General features: G+C 38.7%; 2 protein-coding genes across 2 annotated transcripts in view; both read left to right on the top strand.

Annotated features, from left to right (window-relative positions):
• The window catches only part of LOC124118877, a 49,017-nt gene that overhangs the window by 7,465 nt on the left and 19,379 nt on the right, over positions 1–22,173 (top strand). The gene's annotated exons all lie outside the window — the stretch shown is intronic.
• LOC125379241 lies at positions 12,204–14,882 on the top strand. Its single transcript, XM_048395492.1, has 3 exons — positions 12,204–13,018; positions 13,124–13,320; positions 13,879–14,882. Exons 1-3 carry the CDS (start codon positions 12,204–12,206, stop codon positions 14,880–14,882), a joined length of 2,016 nt encoding a protein of 671 aa, XP_048251449.1.

Here is a 22,173-nt window from a genome sequence, read left to right as displayed (position 1 = left end):
GGTGACTGGTCAGACTGGTTGCAAGTAAAAAATAATATCCGTCAATAGCGATCAGCTGCTTCACTTAGGGTTATTATTATTTTAAATATGTTTAGTAAAAGCTGCATCTAAATTAACAAGATATTGGAATATATTATTCCTGATAAAATAAATAGTTTCAGATACAACTTTTGCCGATCCTTGCATTAAAATCCTGTAAAGATATATCATTGGGTGTGTCTTGACCAAATCACCGGTAGATTCCAAGAAAACGTGTGAACAGCTGATTGCTGTGTCCGTTTACGAGAAAATACACAAGGTAATCTTAATCCCTGGATATAAAACAATGCCTAGCTGAACAAAAAATACAATTTAAACGGTAAATCAACATGTCTGGTGATTTTTTATCTCAAATTTTGAATTTGTACTGATGAAGTTTCTCATCACCCGTTCATTTGCCGGACTTCGCTGAAGGAGTAGATCTACAGTGTAATTTTTTTCTGTGTGTAATATTCAAATTTACTCTCTTTTTTTCCAAAATATTGAACCCGCTAGAGGGGGGTGCGCATTATACATTGGTGCGCACTATACTCAAGAAAATACATGAAATATGTTTAACAGTTTCAAAGCCAGTTTGTTGTTTCAATAAAACATACTGTATTGCTGACAATTTGCTATAACAGTAAATAAACACATTAAATCTTCTTCAACTGTACTTGTCAGATCTTTTAGAGAGCAGAAAGACATCAACTTGGCTTAGCTTGTACCAGTAAACACTATCGTGATACGTATCGTATCACGACCCCTATATCCCGTATCGTTACACCTCTACCGAATTCACAGATCAACTATCCAGTTCCAGTTGCTGCACAATCACTTGGTTGTAATATGTCCAGAGTGAGCTTGAACTAAGATAGCTGGTGACAACAAATGTTCCGTGATAATGTGACTTCACCTCACGAGGCAACAAGGTTTTACTTTTCAGCAGTTGCTCTCCCACCGTATAAAATGTGCACCAATTGTTTGACTGTAATATTGCTTGTGACCACATTTAGCATACAGATTACTTTGTGAATAGATATATATGTTTAAAAGAAATAAAACTAAGAGATGGTAGTTCTACATGTGGTTTCCTAAACATCATTTACAAAAACGTGTTGTAATGTCCAAAACACAACATTATCACAACGTTAATTTGCAATGTTGTCGTTATGTTGTGGAATAACGTTACAATGTAACGAATACTAACATTGTCATAGAGAGATGCATTTACCCTCTGGAAATTTTAGTATTAAGAGATGAAAATTCCAATGCCGAATATACAGAAAGGTAATGCATTACTGCCTTGGTATTCTGACAAATTCAGGTTGATTTTGATAAAGCAGTTCTGTTCCTTTATGACTATCAAGAAGCAAACTCTATAACGTTTCACTGACGTTTCAGAAACGTAGTTACAAAACATTGTGTGATGTCTGATGCACAACGTTTACACAACGTGAATGTGCAAGTTATAATAACGTTGTGACAACGTTGTATCACGACATTACCAATCCACAACCTTACCACAACGTTGTGACAACATCGTGTGTTAGCTGTGATTTCTGGTGTCCTCGCCATGGTATTAGTGGAACATTGCTAAAAGTGGCATAAAACCCTTTCACTCACTCACCTAACTGAATGCTTAACAGGCTAGATTATTTGCTTATTCACACACACAAAATAACATGAATGACATGTTTTAACGGAAAAACAAAAATATCAGCAATTGACCAGTAAATTTACTTTTTTTTCACTCACTCACTTTAGCAAGATTAGGTCTTATCACCTATGTGTCAGAGATCAAATGGAACAATGTATGATGAGGATAAGTGGCCGGGGTGGAAGAGTATAACAGCCCCAATACCTCTGGTTACCATGGTTACACAGATCCTGTGGGCCTGAAGGGGTCATAATCACACATTGGCCTGACATTTCTTCTTTTAATAGTTTCCGAAGCAGAACTAAAAAACTGTTGAATATTTGTCCATGTTACTTTTCATAGGTTTAAACAACATACTGAACTGGTGCCTTTTGCAATTTTAGGATTTAAATTTGTTTCTGTTTTTATTCTCCACGGAAGCAAATTCGACTTAGGTTCAATTTGGGATGGGGTTCATTTCTTGAACAGAACTGAGAAACTGTGTGATAGTTCTCCACAAAACTTTGCACAAGCATCATCTAGTTTGCTTTAAAAGAAACCCACAGAAACCCTCTTGTTTTACTTTCCATTTCATATGGATACGAACGTGGTGGATCTTTTGTGGGTAAACAATGTATGCTTCTTCAAGAACATTCAACTCTTGACTCATTACATACCGAATTGCACATTTACTTGTGGTTACTTTACAGACAGCTGCCGGGGGGATATATCATCTTTCTGATGACTCTTGTTAAAGTGCATATTAATAACTTTTTTAAACTCTGAAACTTGCAACGTAGATCGTGTTAGTTAGGCAGAGCATGTACATACTGTTCATCATCTATAACGCTCGTCAATTATTTGGACCCCGAAGCTAGCGATGTAGCGAGGGATCACTGTATCTAAGATACTAATTACCATGGAGCATCTAGTTTGCTTAAAGAATTCCACATTGTACTATCCTTATCTCCTGATGTATTGCTGGGATTAGAGAAAACATTTCACATCAAGTCCAATAAGGGAGGACTGAACAGACTATTGAAATATGAGCATGCGACTCCTTTGAAGTTATAATAATAATGTTGGTTGGTTGGTTGGTTTGTTGTTATACACCACATTGGGCAATATTCCAGCTATATGACGGCGGTCTGTAAATAATCGAGTCAGGACCAGACAATCCAATGATTGATATCAAGAGCAGTGACCCACACAATTAGGATCGATGACATGCTTCAACAAAGTCAGCGAGCCTGACCACCTGATCCCGTTAGTCACCTTTTACGACAAGCATAGTCGCCTTTTATGGCAAGAATGGGTTGCTGAAGACCTATTCTACCCCAGATCTTCACCGGCTAATAATAATGTATTCATCATAAGACATCTAATCAACAAAAAACAAGTCAGTTAGAGAAAATTCTAGGTATGCATCTTAGTAATAACAAAATGATGATGCCTTTGTTTCATCAACACTGTTCCCTTGATGTATGTTGCATTACAATTGCATAGCCATAGCCATGGTACATGACATGGAGTCTGTACTTAAATGTGTACAAGTTCTTTCCACTTGAGGACCACCTCCGTGACCTTGAGCTTCTGCTCAGAGAACGTAAGGTCCAGGGTTAGATTACTGTCTGCATCATACCAATAGACCTTAAAGGAGTGTACTTGTTGTTACCCTGCCTGGTGTTCGGCATTAAGGAGCCAAAAGGAGTTAACCGTGTCTGAGTTGGGTATTCATAGTATCCAAGTAAATATAATGCAGGTCCTAGCTTAATTTCTATACATGTATCTCTCAAAACATATCTCAATAAAGTACAGCAATATTTTGAGACCACCCCCAACTCAGAATACACTTGGGTGTGAGGTCATCCCCTCGGGACAAGTGTCAGGTCTTTACCTCCCGCTAAAGGCCATTTCATACATGCATGACGACACAGATATTTTATCATCATTTTATCTGTAACGGCACCTTTATATGCTAATCACAGTGTCATTTACGAGGGGCTAGATTAGGTAGATTTGCATTATTTCGTTAATGCTTTGTTCATTTCTATGGAAGCCTTTCAGGACCATTTTTTTTCTTGAAATTTCAAGATACTTAATTGAAATTTCAAGATGTTATGTTGAACCTTAAGGCTTTAAGATACTGTATATTGCAGTCTATATAGTCACCCCAGTTTTAAGGCACTCTACACAATCACTACATTTGCAATAAAAACATGTTTGTCTTCCGCAGAAGAAAATTACATCGTATCCCTTCAGCTAATTCAGGGAAACGAACAGATTGTAAAACCTAAACTTGGTCAGTTCAAATTTGAAATTTGAGATAAAACATCACTAGACATGATGATTTACCGATTAAATTGTATTTCCTGTTCTGATTGGCATTGTTTTATATGCAGAAATTAGGATTACCGTGTGTATTGTATAGTAAACTAAGGTGGAAGCAACAATCAGCTGTGTACACATTTCACGGAATCTACCGGTGATTCAGTTAAAAAATACCCTATGATATAACTTATGGGAGTAGTGCACTTTACAGGGTGCACTTTTTCAGATCCAATTAGCGCTGTGGGGGCTCGAACGCGCTTCGCCGGCTCACCGGCTCTGCTAATTAATGCGTTAATTAGCCGACGCTGTACCACTGGACCACAGGCGCTATCACATGCAATCAGTGCTCGTTTAACTCGTCGTTAGAATCCCCATTGACATGCATGCGTAATTCTGTAAACAATGAATTGCGCATGCGTGTGACGTCACGGTCCGCTCTCCCATTCATCTTTTCTTGAAACCACACCCGCAATTGTTTATGTCAACATGACCGACCAATGGGATTAACCGGATTAACGCTTGAAAAGGTAAGAATTTATGGCTTACCCTTGCCCAAAGCAAGCTAACCCTAATGACCGAAAAGGGGTTTTGGATCGTAAAGATGTGTAAGTTTCCCTAAGACCGAAAAACGGGTGTTGGATCGTAAAGACGTGTAAGTTTCCCTAAGACCGAGAACGGGTGTTTGATCGTAAAGATGTGTAAGTTTCCCTAAGACCGAGAATGGGTGTTTGATTGTAAAGATGTGTAAGTTTCCCTAAGACCGAAAACGGGTGTTGGATCGTGAACATGGTGAAGCGAGAGTCACCAGAGCGTGAGGCACGGTAACGGTATAACGAGACAGCGGTGGCACTATAGCGCGGTAATTGAGCGGACGGTAGAGCTCGGGCTGCGCCCGGTAAACTGCATTGTTGCCTAACTTATTGATACAATTATTGGAAGAATTGTATCTCATACTATTATTTTATCAGGAATATTTTATTCCAATATCATGTTATTTTAGTTGCAGTTAATATATATATTTGAAATAAATTGATAACCATAAACATAGCACTTTGGTACAGCTGATCGCTATTGCCAGCTTTTTTTTACGTATGGAACAATTTGACCAATCTCTATTGCGAAAACATTATGTTGACATATAATAGTCAAACTACAACAAATATGACTTTCAGCAAGTCTTTGGGTTAAGGAAAAAAATATCAAAGCTCTTTAATCCTGTGTATAAGATGACCCCCCTTGAAAGCCTCCTAATTCTAGGTACACAAATCTTGCCAAATCACAGGGATATACTGTACTAAGTGTACATTCCAAGATACATTATAAGTTGAAATTCCAAGATAAAAAGTTAAAATTTTAAAATATTTACTTGAAATTAACTTAATAGCTTTAAATATTATGATATCATAACTTCTTAAAATTTCAATCCAGCATCTTGAAATTTCATCACAACATCTTGAAATTTCATGATACTAAGTTGAAGTTTCAAGAAACTAAGTTAAAGTTTCAGTATACTAAGTTGAAGTTTCAGGATACTAAGCTGAAATTTCAAGATAAAAAGTTAAAATTTTAAGATATTTACTTGAAATTAACTTATTAGCTTGAAATATTTTAATATCATAGCTTCTTAAAATTTCAACCCAGCATCTTGAAATTTCATCATGACATCTTGAAATTTCAAGATACTAATTTGAAATTTCAAGATATAAAGTTGAAATTTCAAGTTATAATCTTAAATTATTAACTTATTATCTTGAAATGTCAAGATCATTATCCTGAAATTTCAATTTAGTATGTATAATGAAATTTCAAGTTAGTCTCTTGAAATTTCATGAAAATAATTATAAAAACCTATGGTCCTGAAAGGCTTCCGTACATTACCCTATGATTCGTATTTATTTAATGAAGCCAGAGAAAGTTTTTCTTTAGTACTTTAGTACTTTAGTATGCTTGCCGATTTCAGGATAGGTCCTGCAGTCAGTTGATAAGCTTACTCAACACACTTGTGTAGGGTATACCCTTCTGCCTAGAAGTTCATTCCCCTAACCCACGTTGAGAACGTGTGTAACACGCATGTGACACTGTTGCTCGTTGAACACGCGTGTGCAAGGGGTGTGCAGAGCGTGTGCAACCCAGTTGAGCACGCGTGGGTCACTCGTTGCACACGCGTGTGCCATGCATGTAACACAGGACCAGGTTTCAGTTGAATTTGACAAATGTATCAAATGAATAGTGAGATAAAACAAAACAGTGAGATGTGAATCTTGAGTTAATGAGGAGCCGTTGACCTGTGTTCACCAGACCATAAACACAAGGTCGGCCCGTCTTAATTAGTGTTCGGTTGCTGGACTTTTATGGCATGGCCCATTCCTCCAGGGTGCTGTCTAGCCATTGGGGCTAGCCGACAGTAGAACAGTATAATTTAGATGCGAGTTTATTGCTAGGGGAACCACCGAGTTGAAACGATTGTCGCGGGTTGGTAAATGTTCGCCATTAATGAAGTCATTGTTTGTGGATTGCGGACATATTCGTTTTAAGTTTTGAGTCATTCCAGGTGATTGCAAATATTACGCTTTTCGTACGCCAAATTTGTGTTTTTGATAGTACAATTATGACAGCGATGTCACCACTACTAATGTCTTATTTTTTCACGTAGGGATATGTCCCATTTCCCCCCTACTCACTTTCCGTTTTGTGTTTTGTAAGAATTAATAAGAGAAAGTTTTGTATGGTATTCCAACATTTATCACCAATTCTAAGAGCAGATTTGTAATGAATATGAACAGCCATGTTGTCTGACTGTTGATAGAATTTGAGATCTTCACAATCACCGGGTGTGACCATGTGCACAGAATCTCGTCAGGGTTTGTGATGTTAACATTTGCCCAATGACCATAATGAGTATTGCAAGGGATACCAAAGCTAAAAGGAAATTGGTTGTGGGTAATCCTTTCACGTTGATGGAAGGAAGCCACTCAATCAGGTGGTGACAATGATTATGCGCAAGGCTCGGAATCGCGAAAAGATCACTAGGCATATTGATGGTGGCTGGACATGCAGCATACATCATTTCCAGTGAATGCAGGGACCTCCCACTCAACCAGGTGGTGACAATGGTTATGCGCAAGGCTCGGAATCGCGAAAAGATCACTAGAGATATTGATGGTGGCTGGACATGCAGCATACATCATTTCCAGTGAATGCAGGCACCGCGTCTTGGTTTCACTCGGTATTTGAAACTTTGATATACAAGGCAATGGCCACCACGCCATTCACAGGTGCATATGTCTATTTACTGTTAATAAAAATGCCAACGGGATCACAAGGTAATAGGCCTGTTGAATGTCACCCTGTGAGATCTGTCACATCTGTCATGGATTTGATGCTTTCTACAGGTTCAGCCATTTCCAATTTCCTCCACTAGTTATTGGAAACTTTTAGGAAATTATTTCCTTTCTCCCTTAATCCCATCTTTCATGCACTCAATATGTAAAACATATACTTAGAAAAAATCTTTATATTATCCATACAATAAATAATGTTTATTAATTAAGATATGGACGGGTGTAGGGAACAGTCCCTTTGAATATTTATGATTTAAACACAAATTTATGTACAATTTGACAGGTTATAATAATATGAATATCAAAATTCACCACCTCTTGCCAAGTTCACTGAAATGTCACCAGTTGGAAGTTGTAACAGATAAACACGGATTCTAACCAAGTCTGATCTTCTTTTACATAGAATGCATGAGTGACTTCTTTCCATCAGAATTACACACAGGGGAAGAAAAGGGCTAAAAATCCTCAACATATCCTGTATACATGGTATCAAGTATTTACCATCAATTACCTCTAATATTAGTAATAACAAAAAATGTTACCTTTGGCAAGCACCAATACTCAGCAGGATCATTTGAGCAATTGTGAAAATCACAACCCCTAATGTAAAACTGTCCACATGGTCACACCCAGTGATTGTTAAGATAACAAATCCTAGCTACAGTCAGACAACATGACAGTCTATATTCATTTCCAGTATCCTCCAATAAACAGTTGGTAATGTCAGAGTAACACCCTCTGAAAAGATACGTCAAGTCCCCACCAAACATCCTCTCGTTAACTTTTACAAAAAACAGCAACAAAAAGTTGGGTGTGGGGAAATGTCCAGTATTTTGTCGTAACGAGTTACGTTCCTTTTCTGAATACCCTTGTGGACCTTCTAATTCTATTATAATAAATATATCTTTTTGTAGACCTTTCAATGTCAAGTGTTTATATGCTACTAACGTTTAAATGTATCTAATTTTACCGTTTCAAAAGGTGTTGAAACATGTTACAGTGTCCAACGTATTTAAATCTATCTCCACACGCTGCACTTGTTACAATTACATTCAATGATATATTATCATCATCAATTATAGCTTTTACGTCGACTTAACAGTCTTGTATTTCGTCCACACACACACACACACACACACACACACACACACATATGGCCATGTAATCATACGTAATCATACTGAATAGGTAGGAAGTCAGTATCTATCAACTCTTTATAACCGGTAACTGTCACACCTGACTTATTTGTTTGAATGGAACATCTGAAAACAGCGGGTTAACCGTTACACAGTAATTCGGGGTGGTGTTTTTTGTGCTACAGAATGAAAGTACCGTTGTGCTACATGTATATATTAGATGTTGCAATGATGTGTCATTCCTTATTCAGTACGATGTATACTATAAGTATATACACTTAAAACTAGACACATGTTAACGATAATAATGACAGAGAGATGAATAAACGCAGGTTGGGTCAGTATAATTTCATTGGTTAATTATAAGTTGCCATTTTGTAAACAGTTTTTGAAAAGATAACAGAAATGATGGTGCAGAAAAAAAACTAGCAATTAACACAATAACCGTGATGCAATCGCGTTACTCAATACAATCCACAAAAAACAATATATAGGGCGCCTTTTTACTATTATTCCATTTTATATCAATAATTCATTTATGGGTACCAAAGAATGAATTTATATTTTACTATCCCCCGCCACGAAGTGGAAGGGGGATATAGGAATGGGTGCTGTCCGTCCGTCCGTCCGTCCGTCCTTCCGTCACATTTCGTTTCCGGAGCAGATCTTGAAAACCAAATGTTGAAATATGAGGGGCATATCAATACAAAACTAATTTTATTTTCCGTTTCATGTAAGTTACATTATCAACAATACTGACGTGTCTTATCAATATCTGCTCTCCTCCTGATATTATGTATTATTCCCAGTCCACCAATCCTAAATATGGTAAGCAAATGCAGAGCTCCAGATAACTTTTTGAGCAAACTAGAGTTTTTACTCTAGGGTGTCTATTACGTTTATTACATTTTTCATTGGGTAACCAATATTTTTTTACTCATCGATTCATCACTCAAATCATGTTTTAGATTATATAATGGTTCTAGATATAGGCTTGACTCGGAAAGTAAATTTGCGTGTGATTGTGTTTCGGAAATTAGCTCTGTTGTACGCATGCTGAAAAAGCTTCATTGGGTATTTATGCATGCTGTTTTCCAACAATTGAGTTTTCCATTTAATGCATGCGTTTCTGTACGCAAGTTAATAGAGTAATTGGGTTTTGAATAATTTGGGGGGTATTTTACGCAAATACGCAGCTTATTTGTAGCTCTGCATACGACTATTTTCTATTGATAATATTCTTAACAAGAATAGTTCTAATGAAAGCAAAGTTTTTAACAGTGAGTATAATTCTAGTTTTAAACAACTTGACACCCCAGAGTACCATGTGTGTGTATGACATTGGATATATCATCATGAAATACTGAGTTAAACGCCGCTTTTAACAGTATTCCAGTTATATCGCGGCGTGTCAGCTTAATGTGGGAGGAAAGCCCGAAGTGATGCAGGTCTTAGACTTTACCACTTTGGTGAAACCCACAAGCACGGGTATGGTGCTGACAAACCTAGAAACATAATCGGGGCGAACCGGGATTCGAACCCACAATCATAGGTTTCTGGCGTGCCCAAGGGACGCAACTCCGCACAGCGAATCGCGGCGCCTTAGACGACTGGGCCACCCGTGCTCCCTGATGGAAGAAGAAGGAAGAGCAAGAACCAACCGATGTACTCTTCAGTTCAAGTGGATTTGATGAAGTGTAATGCTGGAATTAAACGTTGGGGCTATTTGCTTAACAATAATCACTGGATTGCAGAAAATTTACCCAGAGATTACCATTTACATGATCATGATGATTTAGAGGTTCCAATTTTTCAGAAAGTCAAAAAATTTGCAATCTCATTTTGTGGGATGCTGGAGAGAAACATTTTAAAATAAATTTCCACATTAATAGGTAACATTTGACCATTCGATCTAGAACTTTTCAAAAAGGGTCAAGACCACCGATTCTGGAAATTGAATATGGTTCATAACAAGAAGAAGTTGATTATTCTGGTATTGACCTTGAATCATGTTACTTCAGAGGCCTTCAGTCTACCAGTCGAACATAGTATTGATTTTCTTTGTGTGTATGATTGACCAAATGACTATTAGGAGTGTGCCCGGGAAGAACGGTGTTTGCTTATGCTGACTGCATCTAGAAATAGACAGAATGGAAATTAGTTACTATGGAGGCAAAGGGGTGTGACTCATTTTCTATGACTTAAACATTATTTCGTAAGAGGAGCTAATATTGTCATCAAGGGTATATTTTTATATATGTCTAAGTTATCCTCATGATGTGGGTGAAATATAGCCGATATGACGTTAACTTTCAACTCACTCACTCACTTATCAAGCCTGAGCTATTTTTTCCAGGAAAGGGGCCATTTGTGTATTAATTTCACATTTAATCACTATTTCTGATGACATAAAGCGGCCCAAGTGCCTATCTCTTTTTGAGACTTGATAGGACTCTTTTTTTTCAGACTTTACGTTCTATACTGTGTTCACAAACAAAGTTCTAATGTTCAACCCTTGGCTGAGGACAGTGATGATGCTGCTTTTTTGTTAGTTATGCTCCAGAAACAAAGTGTGATGTATCACTCGCAAAGTGTGTATAAATTTTTAATAAATATATTAAACACATATATCATGTACATATATATAACTCAAATATTCCACTACATCAAGGGGCGGTCGGATGGCCTAGTGGTTAAAGCGTTCGCTCGTCATGCCGAAGACCCGGGTTCGATTCCTGACGGGTACAATGTGTGAAGCCCATTTCTGGTGTCCCCCGCCGTGATATTGCTGGAATATTGCTAAAAGCTGCGTAAAACCTACACACTCACTCCACTACAACAAACAAAATAATTTCTATATGTTAGTGAGGAAACTTTTGAGCAAATGGATAAAAACCTGTGCATTTAAGTATTTTCATAATTTTTTAATATGCAGTGGCGTTTCATTGATGACGTCATACAGTTGGTTGGTTGGTTGTTTAAAGGCAGCACACAGCAATATTCCAGCTATATGAAGGCGATCTGTAAATAATCGAGTCTGGACCAGACAATCCAGTCATTGATGTCATGAGCATCGATCCAAGCAATTGGGATCAATGACATGCATCAACCATGTCAGTGAGCCTGACCACCCGATTCCGTTAGTCGCCTCCTATACGTCATACAGTGCTTTGACATCAGGTGTTAAATAACAAAACAAACAAACAAACTGTATGCATGGTTGTGACCTCACAATAGTGTGTAGTCATCAGTTGATGTTTTTACTTGTGAATAACTATAAATTCATGTGAAACGTTTGTATTGCGACCAGCAGTCTTGGCTTATTTTACTTTTCGCGAATGCAGGGTTCACTTTAGGAAATCAAATCTTCAACCATTTTGAGTGTCCTTTATGGGAAAAAAAATAATATTTTTGCAGCTATTGCCTCAGATCTTAATAATGTTTTCTGCTGGTCTATGTAAACAGTGATAACTACCACAAGGGAGGCAACTCTATCAAATTTGGCCTCTACCTGTGATTGACGAGAGTTTAGCTTCGTTAGGTAGTCAACACGCACAGGTATATAGTTCCCTGGATTTGTTCAAAGGTTTTTGGCAGTTACCTGTTGACGAGGACAGTCAAGACGTCACCAGTTTCACGGTGCCGTCAGGTAAAAGTTATAAGTGGCTCGTTATGCCCATGGGCTTGGTTTCAGCACCAAGCTCATTTGCATTTCTCATGTCGAACCTGTTTTCGTCTATGTCGTTCAAATTCACGTTAGTGTACTTGGATGACATTTTGGTGTATAGCAAGACGTTCGACGAACATTTGGTACACCTGAAGGCAGTGTTTGACAAGCTAAGGGAGGCTAACTTGAAATTGAAGCCCTCTAAATGCAAATTTGCTGTCAAACAAGTGGGATTCCTTGGACATGTCATTACCAAAGAAGGTATAAAGACTGATCCAGGTAAAATAGAGGCTGTTAAGTCTTTTCCCAGACCTAAGAATGTAGGTGACTTGAGAAGCTACTTAGGGTTGTGTGGGTACTACAGAAAGTTTGTCAAGGACTATGCCCACATTGTGGCTCCATTGAATAAATTACTTGGTAAGGACGTACCATTTGTTTGGTCAGATGATGCTGACAAGGCATTTCAGACCTTGAAACAGGCACTTATATCATCTCCAATTCTGGTTTTTCCTGACTTCAACAAACCCTTCATTCTGTACACAGACAGTAGCTCTTTTGCCATAGGATTTGTCCTAGGCCAGAAAGACTCTGAAGGTAGAGAAAGAGTGGTAGCCTATGGTGGCAAGAGCCTGAACAAAACACAAAGACAATACCACATCACATTGAAGGAATGTTTGGCATTGGTCACAGGTGTCAAGCACTTCCACCTCTATCTGGCTCCGAATAAGTTTCAGGTTATTACGGATCATGCCGCTCTGAGATACCTGAAGAGCATCAAAGACCCTACAGGTAAACTGGCAAGGTGGTCATTGATGCTTACTCAGTATGACTATGAGGTGATATACCGTCCAGGTGCTAAGCATGGCAATGCAGATGCCTTGAGCCGGTGAGAATATGAACCCTCACCTGCTAATGATTATGATGATATAGAGGATGAGGATTGGATATTGTCACTGTCTGATGATGACAAACACTCACATGCATATGTCAGTGGAGTGTCTCAGGTGTCTGTGATAACCCATGTCCAGGAGAAAACTGGTCTGACAGTAGACAAACTGCGCAGCCTACAGTTGGCTGATGAGAAGTTCAAACGCATCATTGATTATCTGGAATCAGATGTGTTGCCAGATGATGATGAGAAGGCACGACGAGTCTTGTTGGAGGCTGATGATTTTATGATGGAGGATGGTATACTCTATCATCTCTATGCTCCAAGGGGGAAAGGCCCTAAGGAACTTCGTTATGTGAAACAACTGGCCGTACCTCAACAATTGTATGACACCATCCTACATGCCTATCATGATGACCTGTTAGCAGCTCACATGGGTGTAGAAAGATGTTATGCCTTTATCAGACAAAGATATTTCTGGTATGGGATGTATGAAAGAGTACGTGCCTGGGTTGCTTCTTGTGTGGATTGTCAGTCAGCAAAGAGACAAATCCACGCAAAACCGGCACCCTTGAAGCCTCTACCGGTGGTAGATGTTTTTCAGAGGTGGCATGTTGACCTTGTAGGTCCATTGAAGGAATCCCCTGACGGATTCAAATACATCATGCTTTGCATTGATGCAGCTTCGAAATGGCCAGAATGCTTTCCACTGAAAAGCAAGGAGTCTTTTGAAGTGGCGAGAGTATTGTATGATCAAATCATAAGCAGATATTCTTGCCCACGGAGTATACTCACTGACAGAGGCATGGAGTTTACCTCCAAACTGCTGAATGAAATATGCAGGTTATTGGACATAGGTAGACTGAAGACCAGCCCCTTTCATCCGGAGACAAACAGTCATGCTGAGCGCATGAACAGTGTTATTGGTCAATCACTCAGGATCTATGGTGACAAGGCACAGGAAAACTGGCCGAAGCTGTTACCAAGTATTCTAGCGGGTTACAGGATGAGTCCTGCAGTCAGTTCGACGGGTTTCTCACCATACTTCATGGTGTTTGGCAGGGAACCTAGGTTACCAATCGACAATGTACTAGAGCCTCGCACGCAAGGTCTTTCAGTAAAAACACGTACTGACTTAAGGCAGTTGCTTGGTGATATCGAGGTTACCAGAGAGATTGCACGTGAGAATGTACAGATTGCTCAGGAAGCATACAAACAACAGTTTGACAAGAAGTCAGCTGAACCTCCATACCGTGTGGGAGACAGGGTATGGCTTTACTGTTCTAAAGTGCCAATAGGGTTTAGTAGGAAACTCTACAAGTCGTGGCAAGGACCATTTTATGTGGTATGGAAATATCCATCTCACACATTTCAGTTACGCAGATGTGGTGATGACAAACTGATCAGATCACCCATTCATGCAAATAGACTGAAACCGTATATCAGTCCAGACGCTCGCCCTTTGGCAATACCGTTAGACTTATCTGACGATGAGGAACCAGATCCTGACATGATACCTGACAATGAGGTTGTTGTGTCAGAACAGGAGGCATGTCCTTCATCAGCTGATGAGTTGACATCAGATGAAGGGGATACTGATGCACATGAAACGGCAGGCGCGGCAAACGAAGACGCCACTGCTGAGATTGAGACTAGTCCTGAAATGGAGGACAGGCAGATCGAAGCCTTAGAGAAATGTATGTCGGATCGCCGAGGTAAATGGTATAAGGTCCGATATGCCGGTGTCTCAAAAAGAGAATGGGTTCTAAGAGAATTTCTCCCATCAGAGGTTGTGGAGGACTTCCACATCAGGAGGACAATGAAAGGTAAGGCGAAGCGGAAACACAAAAGTAAACAATAGGTTTGAAGATGATGGAAGTAGCAGACATGTGTTCAGTCACGTATTATGGAGTGTTAGGTTGTTAACACACAGTAATGGACAGTAGTTTATACAATAAGTAATTTGTAGTCCCACTGTATTGAGAGATGCATCAAATAAAATAAAAGATGTAGAGGTAAAATGCCTACGCAGATATGAGATGATGAACAAGGTCGTAGAGGTAACATGCCTACGCAGATATGAAATGATAGTAAGTCGTAGAGGTCACATGCCTACGCTGTCAAGCCGTGGAGGAGACATGCCCACGTAGTAATAATGTCGACAGGGACGTAGAGGAGACATGCCTACGTTATTTGAATATAAACACATAGATGAGGAAATGCCTATGCTGTTTCAAAGCTTGAAAGATCAAGTCTAGAGATGCCTGACAAGTATCTAGTGGTGAGGTAGATATGTTTCTACCTCAAGTTGCTGAGTATATTGAGGACAGTCGAAAGACTAACGACGAATTCACTTCGGGACGAAGGACAGAGGGTCGATTTGTCTCGTAGCCTGGGTGAAGACCTATAAATCGGTCGTGGTGTGTAGATGATTGGCCAATCATACCGGTAATATGTTCAGAAAGTTTTGCCTAGTCAGAAGGCTATTGTGTACCTCCTGTTGAGGAGAAGAGATGTGTTGTGAATGATTCAGACAAATGATACAGTATTGCGCAAAGACGGTTGACAAGGATTCAACCATGTGAGTTAGAAAGAAAATACGACTGCTAATTAAAGGGACTTAATTGACGCTAGAATTTAAGGTAGTTACATGACAAGGCCTTTAGCTCTATCGATATTCAACTGACCCACAAGTACAACATATTGTTGACACATGAATTGAGACTGTATGAGCATAGCGCTGTGTTCTGCGGTTTCCTTAATGTTGGTAAACATTATTTATGGGAAGGTAATATGTTGTATGGTACATTGATGACGATCAATTGGGATTGTTGGATATTGTTTTACAAATAGGAACGCTATGGTTTCATAGGGATAGAATAAAAACAACGACTGAGATCAGATCTAGAAATCTGAGAGTTTACTTGGATATTTGTGTTCTACAGGACCCTTCGGCTTCGCACTTAAGGTGATGATGACACTACTGGTGATGTGGAACTCGGTACCATTGGCGTCATGCGTTCCAGATATCTATCGTCTTCACTGGGGTACTACCTTCAGTCACATGGGGAGACTCTTAACGTATGAGCAGACGTGGTATCATACGTTTGCTATTGAATTGCCCAAGATCTCTAACTCTCCGACTCTGCCTCGAGATATTTGCAAGAATGCTAGTCTTCTAAGAAATCGCTCATCTTGTGATGAGAACATGAGGGCTGTATTGAATTTTACTTATCGCATACATGACGACACTTTAAACGACTTGGTTGAAGGGGTCACTTTGATCAAAAACATTATTCCTCAAGGTCCAATTCCTGGTTCTCAGACTCGCTCCAAGAGAGCATTGCTACCTTTTATTGGTGAATTCTCACATAATTTATTCGGAACCGCCCGTGACAGCGACGTGAACATAATACGACAACATATCAATATCTTATCACATAGAATGAGAGCGGAAGAAGCAGCTTTTAACATGTCACAAGATTACATGGGTTCTTACATGTCTAAGGCCAACAATAGAATGGACGGTTTGAAGCAAGGTATAATTGCAAATCATAATGAACTGACTGAACTGATAAATGTAGAGGATGGTAAGATACGATGGTTTCAGGCCATGTATGCACATTGGATACAACTTATTGCAAAGGAGTTACATTTTGCTACTATGGTTGAAAGGAAGATTAATCGGTTGAGCACAGGATTATATAAGTTGTTAGAAAATGTACTATCACCCGAACTGATACCTTTCCGACATTTAAGGCGTGCTCTATCAAAAATAAGGAGAGCATTGAAGGATAAATATCCAAATTTCCATCTGGCTCATAAGGATTTGCCATATTATTACACAGCTACCAAGGTACATTATGTAAGACATGACAGTACTGTTTATGTCACTATGATGTTACCAGTAACATCAAAAGATAGAGAAACACAACTTTATCAAGTTAAGTTATTCCCAGTTCCCCTAAATCACACTTCTGGTGATGCCACAGTGGTTGGTGAGACCATACCATATATTGCCATTTCTACAGTTGATGAGACGTTTTTGGAATTCACAAGTGATCAATATGAACTTTGCACTCAAAATCAAATGCTTATAAAATGCCACAATCTACCAGCTCAAAGATCATTTCAAAATCCTTCATGCAATTTGGCTTTGTTCCTTAATGATATTGACTTGGTTCATGAAGTTTGTGAAATTGGACTTGTTCCAAATGGTGCAGGTCATTTCATGTTTGAACTGAATTCTGGCGACCTGTTGTTATCTGGAATTTCCAAAATTGTCTACTCTTGTGAAGATAAGACCAAGACGATGAAAGGCTGTAGTTTGTGCGTTATACCATTGTTGTGCAACTGTAGAGTGGATGGAGACGGAATGACAATACCACCTAGACTGACAGGATGTCATGAAGCAACCACAAAAACTAATTTCAAATATCCTCTGAATGTAGGGCTACTGAGACACTACTTTTCGGCAGATGATCTCAGAGCAGAAGTGGAAAATTTCCTAACGGATGAACCTGCTAGCTATGATATTCCAGAATTTCAAGTGGCTAACCATACCTTTTCAAAAATAATGGGTGATGATAAAAAGATAAGAATTAGTCTTCGTAGAGCTGTGAAACTCGCAAAACAAAATAAAATAATTTACACTGACCCAACCGATCCTATTTTTATGAATAACTGGACTCCAGTAGGAGGGACTCAATGGCTATCAGGAACATCATATATGCTTTATGGATGCTTCTTTGGACTCATACTTTTAACTGTCTACATGGGAATTCTGTCAAGAAGGCTAAGTGTACTAATTTTGGCTTGTCATCTTGAGAAAGCTTCAGCTTCAGTTCTGAACCAAAACTCAGATAGGCGTTTTAGATGGCTTCCACCAACTCCATCCCCCACAAAGGCTTCAACCGATAATAACCTGGCGAATATCAAAGCAATGTTTGATATTAATATTCTATTCTATGCAGGAGTTTTGGTTATCTTTGCCATAGCAGTGTATATTATCATGAAAAGAATGAGAAATTCTAAGACTTATTTGGAAATAGAACTGGCTTCCAGAACTAAATGTACTCACGTTACCTTGGCCACGATTCCAGTTAGCCCATTATATATTAGAAGCTTGGGAACAAACATGATTCCACAATCGATCTCCATTACAAGACTATTGGTGAAATTTGACATGATTTTGTCATGGGGCTCTAACAAACCGAGTTTGGTAAATACCATCACTAATGAACGTATAGAGCTACCCAGGAAGGTATCTCTATCATGGGTTAAGGCAGGTAGACTGACCACAATGATGGATGAGGAATACATAGCAAGTGTTTCTCTGATACATGGGAACGTACAATATCCCATGGTTGTTAACGAGTCGGGTAGACCTTCTGCTCCACTACCTTGCACCACCGCTACTCAAACAGCTGCTGTTAGGGATGTAAAATTAATTTATCCGTCAGTTCCGCAGAGACCAGAGAGCATTGAAATGTCACAGTTTTAGAAATCTAAGTGATCTCAGACATACTAGTGTCCTCTTGTACAAATGTTGATGTTATATTGTATTCAAAGATGTTGATTATACCAGATGTTGATTATATTATAGATGTTGTATACATGAATATATGGTATACAAATGTGTGTACTTATGAATTGATGATAAAATGTATTGAATTTATGAGAGAAGATATATCTGTTATATGTTACAGGTATATTGAATAAGGTGCATTGCATTGCATCGCAGGTTGTTTTGTGATTGTTTAAAAATGTATACTGTATTGGTAGATGCAGATGTTATATACAGAAATATTTGTGAGCAATTTTACTGATAGAAATATGTATGTTGTGGCATGTTTGATGTCTTCAATACTTGTTGATGGACCGTAACCATCAAAAAGGGAACATTGGGTAGTACCCTATATAAATGCATGCTCAGAAATGTAACATTAAGTTGATGTTGTGTTGGAAAAAAAAATATAGTAATCTGTTGTATACAGTTTTAAATTGAGGTGTTGATTATGAAGCATGATATAGATACTGTAGCTATTTGCTTTGAAATAGTTAAAATGATACCTAAACAAAATGAATGTTCTCAACGTATATAATGTACCGTAGTCTACATACTGGCAAGTTATGCAAAAACCTAATCAGTCTGATTGCAAATGTAAATAGAACTGCTTGGCCGCAATCAGACTATACGCTTTAAACGTGCCATGATAGTTCACGGGGGTTTGGTGTGGCTAGCTCGTACCCCGAAGTTTAGTGCAATTTGTGATATCGTTTGTGATTCCAATTATCTTTTTAGAGCATATCGCATACAATTACGCATATTTCACTTATCGCTTATCACGCACTTGCTTGGCTAGTCACCGGTCGTTGACCACAGGGGTACACCTCCAATAGTTAGACGTCCGTGTAAGACATTGTTGTGTCCTGCTATATATAACTCAGTATTGTGAGTAATTATATTGTATTTAGTTATCATCAATTACCTATAAACTGAAAATGAACAGAAATAGGATTACTGGTGCTTTTAAAAATTCCACCAATCATGGTGAAACTGTCACCATTACGCAGAGACAGGTGAGGACATGGGCTGAATGGTCCTTGTTCTTTGCACAACTGTTGACTTTATACTGTGAAGTTGACATGCCTGAAGTTATTTATTTAGAGGTACCAGAACTGATAACTCCATACATCCATAAGGAGATTTTGGCAATCTTCGCTTATGATTTAAAGGAACCTATTTTCGACAACCGGTTGCCCATCGCCACCACTATGAAAAATAGACGGTACCGAAAATTTCAAATTCGACCCATAACCATGGTCATATATGGGATGTATTTCGGCTTCTTTGATATAGTTAAGTTGGGATTAGTCGGCATGTTGACACCGTCTAATGTAGGAGATTCTTTAATCATATGTTATGCTTCACCCTATCGAAAAAAATTGATGCCCTTCTTCTATGCTTACTTGCGAGGAGCTGGGTATACTACTGATCAAGTAAATAAGTTTTGTGTATTTGGGGATGAAGGTAATTTAAACATTCAGCTTAGGTTGCGGTGGACACCACTTGCCCACACTGATCATTTCCCTTTCCACAATACCTGGAAAAGGTGTGGATATTGCCTAGAAGACTTGCTTGATGTGGACCCTTATGCAAGTAAGGGCTACGAAGTACAGCATTGTGGGTGGTGCAAACGCATGTACCATGCAACATGTGCCATGCATGTGTTGATTATTTCCAAAAAGGTCAAGTTTGTGTTAAGGGATAGTATTGCTGGCACATTAGGCAGGATGACAGAACAGGACAATGGACATTTGTTTGTTGATAGCAATAATGCACTTCGGTGTGAAGTATGTCAGGTTAGGATGGATGCTAATATACGAGGGGATATATCAGATACTCTGGCACTACCCTATTTTGAGGCCCAAAGAAGGTCCGGGACTACCACCAGCTATGCTTGTGAGGTGGTCCGAAGTTTATTTCAAGATGGCATGGCATTTGGAATGATAGGGAATGAGTTCCAATTCCTCATTCCAGAACTCCAGATGGACGATCCTCTTGAACATCAGGACTTTTATGCAACCATCTCAGAATATCAGTTAGAATTTCCTGACGCTTCGGAAAGTCAAACTTTCCACTATCGGACTTGTAGGGATGAGCAGCCTCATTCTACAAGATGGTGGAGAGCCGCTTTCCTCGTAAATTTTTCTCATTTGATGGTACATCACTGGCCTTATTCAGACCAGTTTATTCGAGGTGGATTTTTCCCAATAAGAGCAAGTCCACCTCCTGTTGTGGTCCCTAATATACCGGTAGTTGATAGTGACAGTGACAGCGAAAGTGACGCTTCGTCAGACTCAGGTCTACACTTTAGAGTTAACCCTGACGACTTGGACTGGTTAATCTAGGGAGTAATAAGGATACATGATTAGGACATTGATGATAAGTTGTTAGTTGGTGTTGTGATTTTTTTGTGCCTGAAGAAAAAAAATGCTCATATGTCTATATATATATATACATGAAGTTTAAGCGTTGAGAAGATGTTTTATTATTACCAATTTGATTATCTGCATCTACCGAAGAAAAAAATTTAATTTCTTTTTGTAAACCTGAAACCTTTACATAGAATGATAATTTGATTATATCTTAATAAGCTTCAGATGTTATTCTCAGATAGGTACAACCCAAGACAGATCCTATCTGAGACATTACTTTGTAAAATTTTATTGTATTGATTTATCTGGTCCTCAGATACATACACACACATATTGTTACATAGTGATATTGTCCTATGGTATTTACATCTTATATTTTAATATCATTGGTCAATCGCATGGGACATGCTCTACAACGGGAAGGGCATGTATAACCAGGGTATTTTGGAAAAGGGTTTTTATATTTACTTAAATGTAGTTTTACTAAATTGAGTGATAGAGATAACATTTTCATTAGTACAATGAAATTAGCAGAATCTGGTCTTGCAATATACAGATATAAGTATCAGAGGGGAAATGAATGGATGGAACAAACTGTCACTCTTGAAATGATCGGATATTTCTCACTACTACTGCTTGATTGGAATGTCTGATTAACATGATTAAGCATCTTTAAGACGCTTTCCAGTCTGACAGAGTGTTGGATTTTTGTCATAAAGAGGTTGAATTATGAGTATGTTATTAAGAGTTTATCGGTTGACCAATGAGTTAGGAAATTAGCTGAAGGTTTGGTTTAGAAGGGCTTGATAGAAGAACTGATTGGAACGGAAATTGGGGTTCATATGGAGGTGAGCGTTAGGACTCATTTTCACATGACGTCAAATACTATTTCGGGGTGAGGAGCAAAAATTATCATGGATAGTATTTAGGGAGTTGTCCGAGAGTGGTGCGGGGAGTCGGGAGGAGACAGCTGAACAGAAAGGTTCACTGTGGTTTTGGGATCCCGAGTCAGAAAAGAAGTAGAGGTAACGTTCATCAGAAAAACCATCAGGCTCTTCAACCATCATATAGGTATGTGTTGTATTTATATCAGGCAACAACAAGAACTAATCTGAGGACCACGTATACATATTTATGATTAATTCTATCATAAATAAAAAGAGGCTGGAGCAAACCATCGGACTTGTGATTTTCAAGAGAGCTACATCATC

The sequence above is a fragment of the Haliotis rufescens genome, unplaced genomic scaffold, assembly GCF_023055435.1.
Source record: "Haliotis rufescens isolate VD_foot unplaced genomic scaffold, xgHalRufe1.0.p SCAF_14, whole genome shotgun sequence".
NCBI lineage: Eukaryota > Metazoa > Mollusca > Gastropoda > Lepetellida > Haliotidae > Haliotis > Haliotis rufescens.
The sequence above is the reverse complement of the archived record's forward strand: the minus strand, read 5'-3'. Positions and strand labels throughout refer to the sequence as shown.

What these genes read in the sequence shown, in the direction of transcription:
- LOC125379241 (XM_048395492.1), top strand. Translation starts at nt 12,204, where the DNA reads ATGTCGTTCAAATTCACGTTAGTGTACTTGGATGACATTTTGGTGTAT. An exon ending in AATGCAGATGCCTTGAGCCG is followed by an intron (nt 13,019 to 13,123) that starts GTGAGAATATGA and finishes TGCATATGTCAG; the next exon opens with TGGAGTGTCTCAGGTGTCTG. An exon ending in TGATTTTATGATGGAGGATG is followed by an intron (nt 13,321 to 13,878) that starts GTATACTCTATC and finishes TATTGGACATAG; the next exon opens with GTAGACTGAAGACCAGCCCC.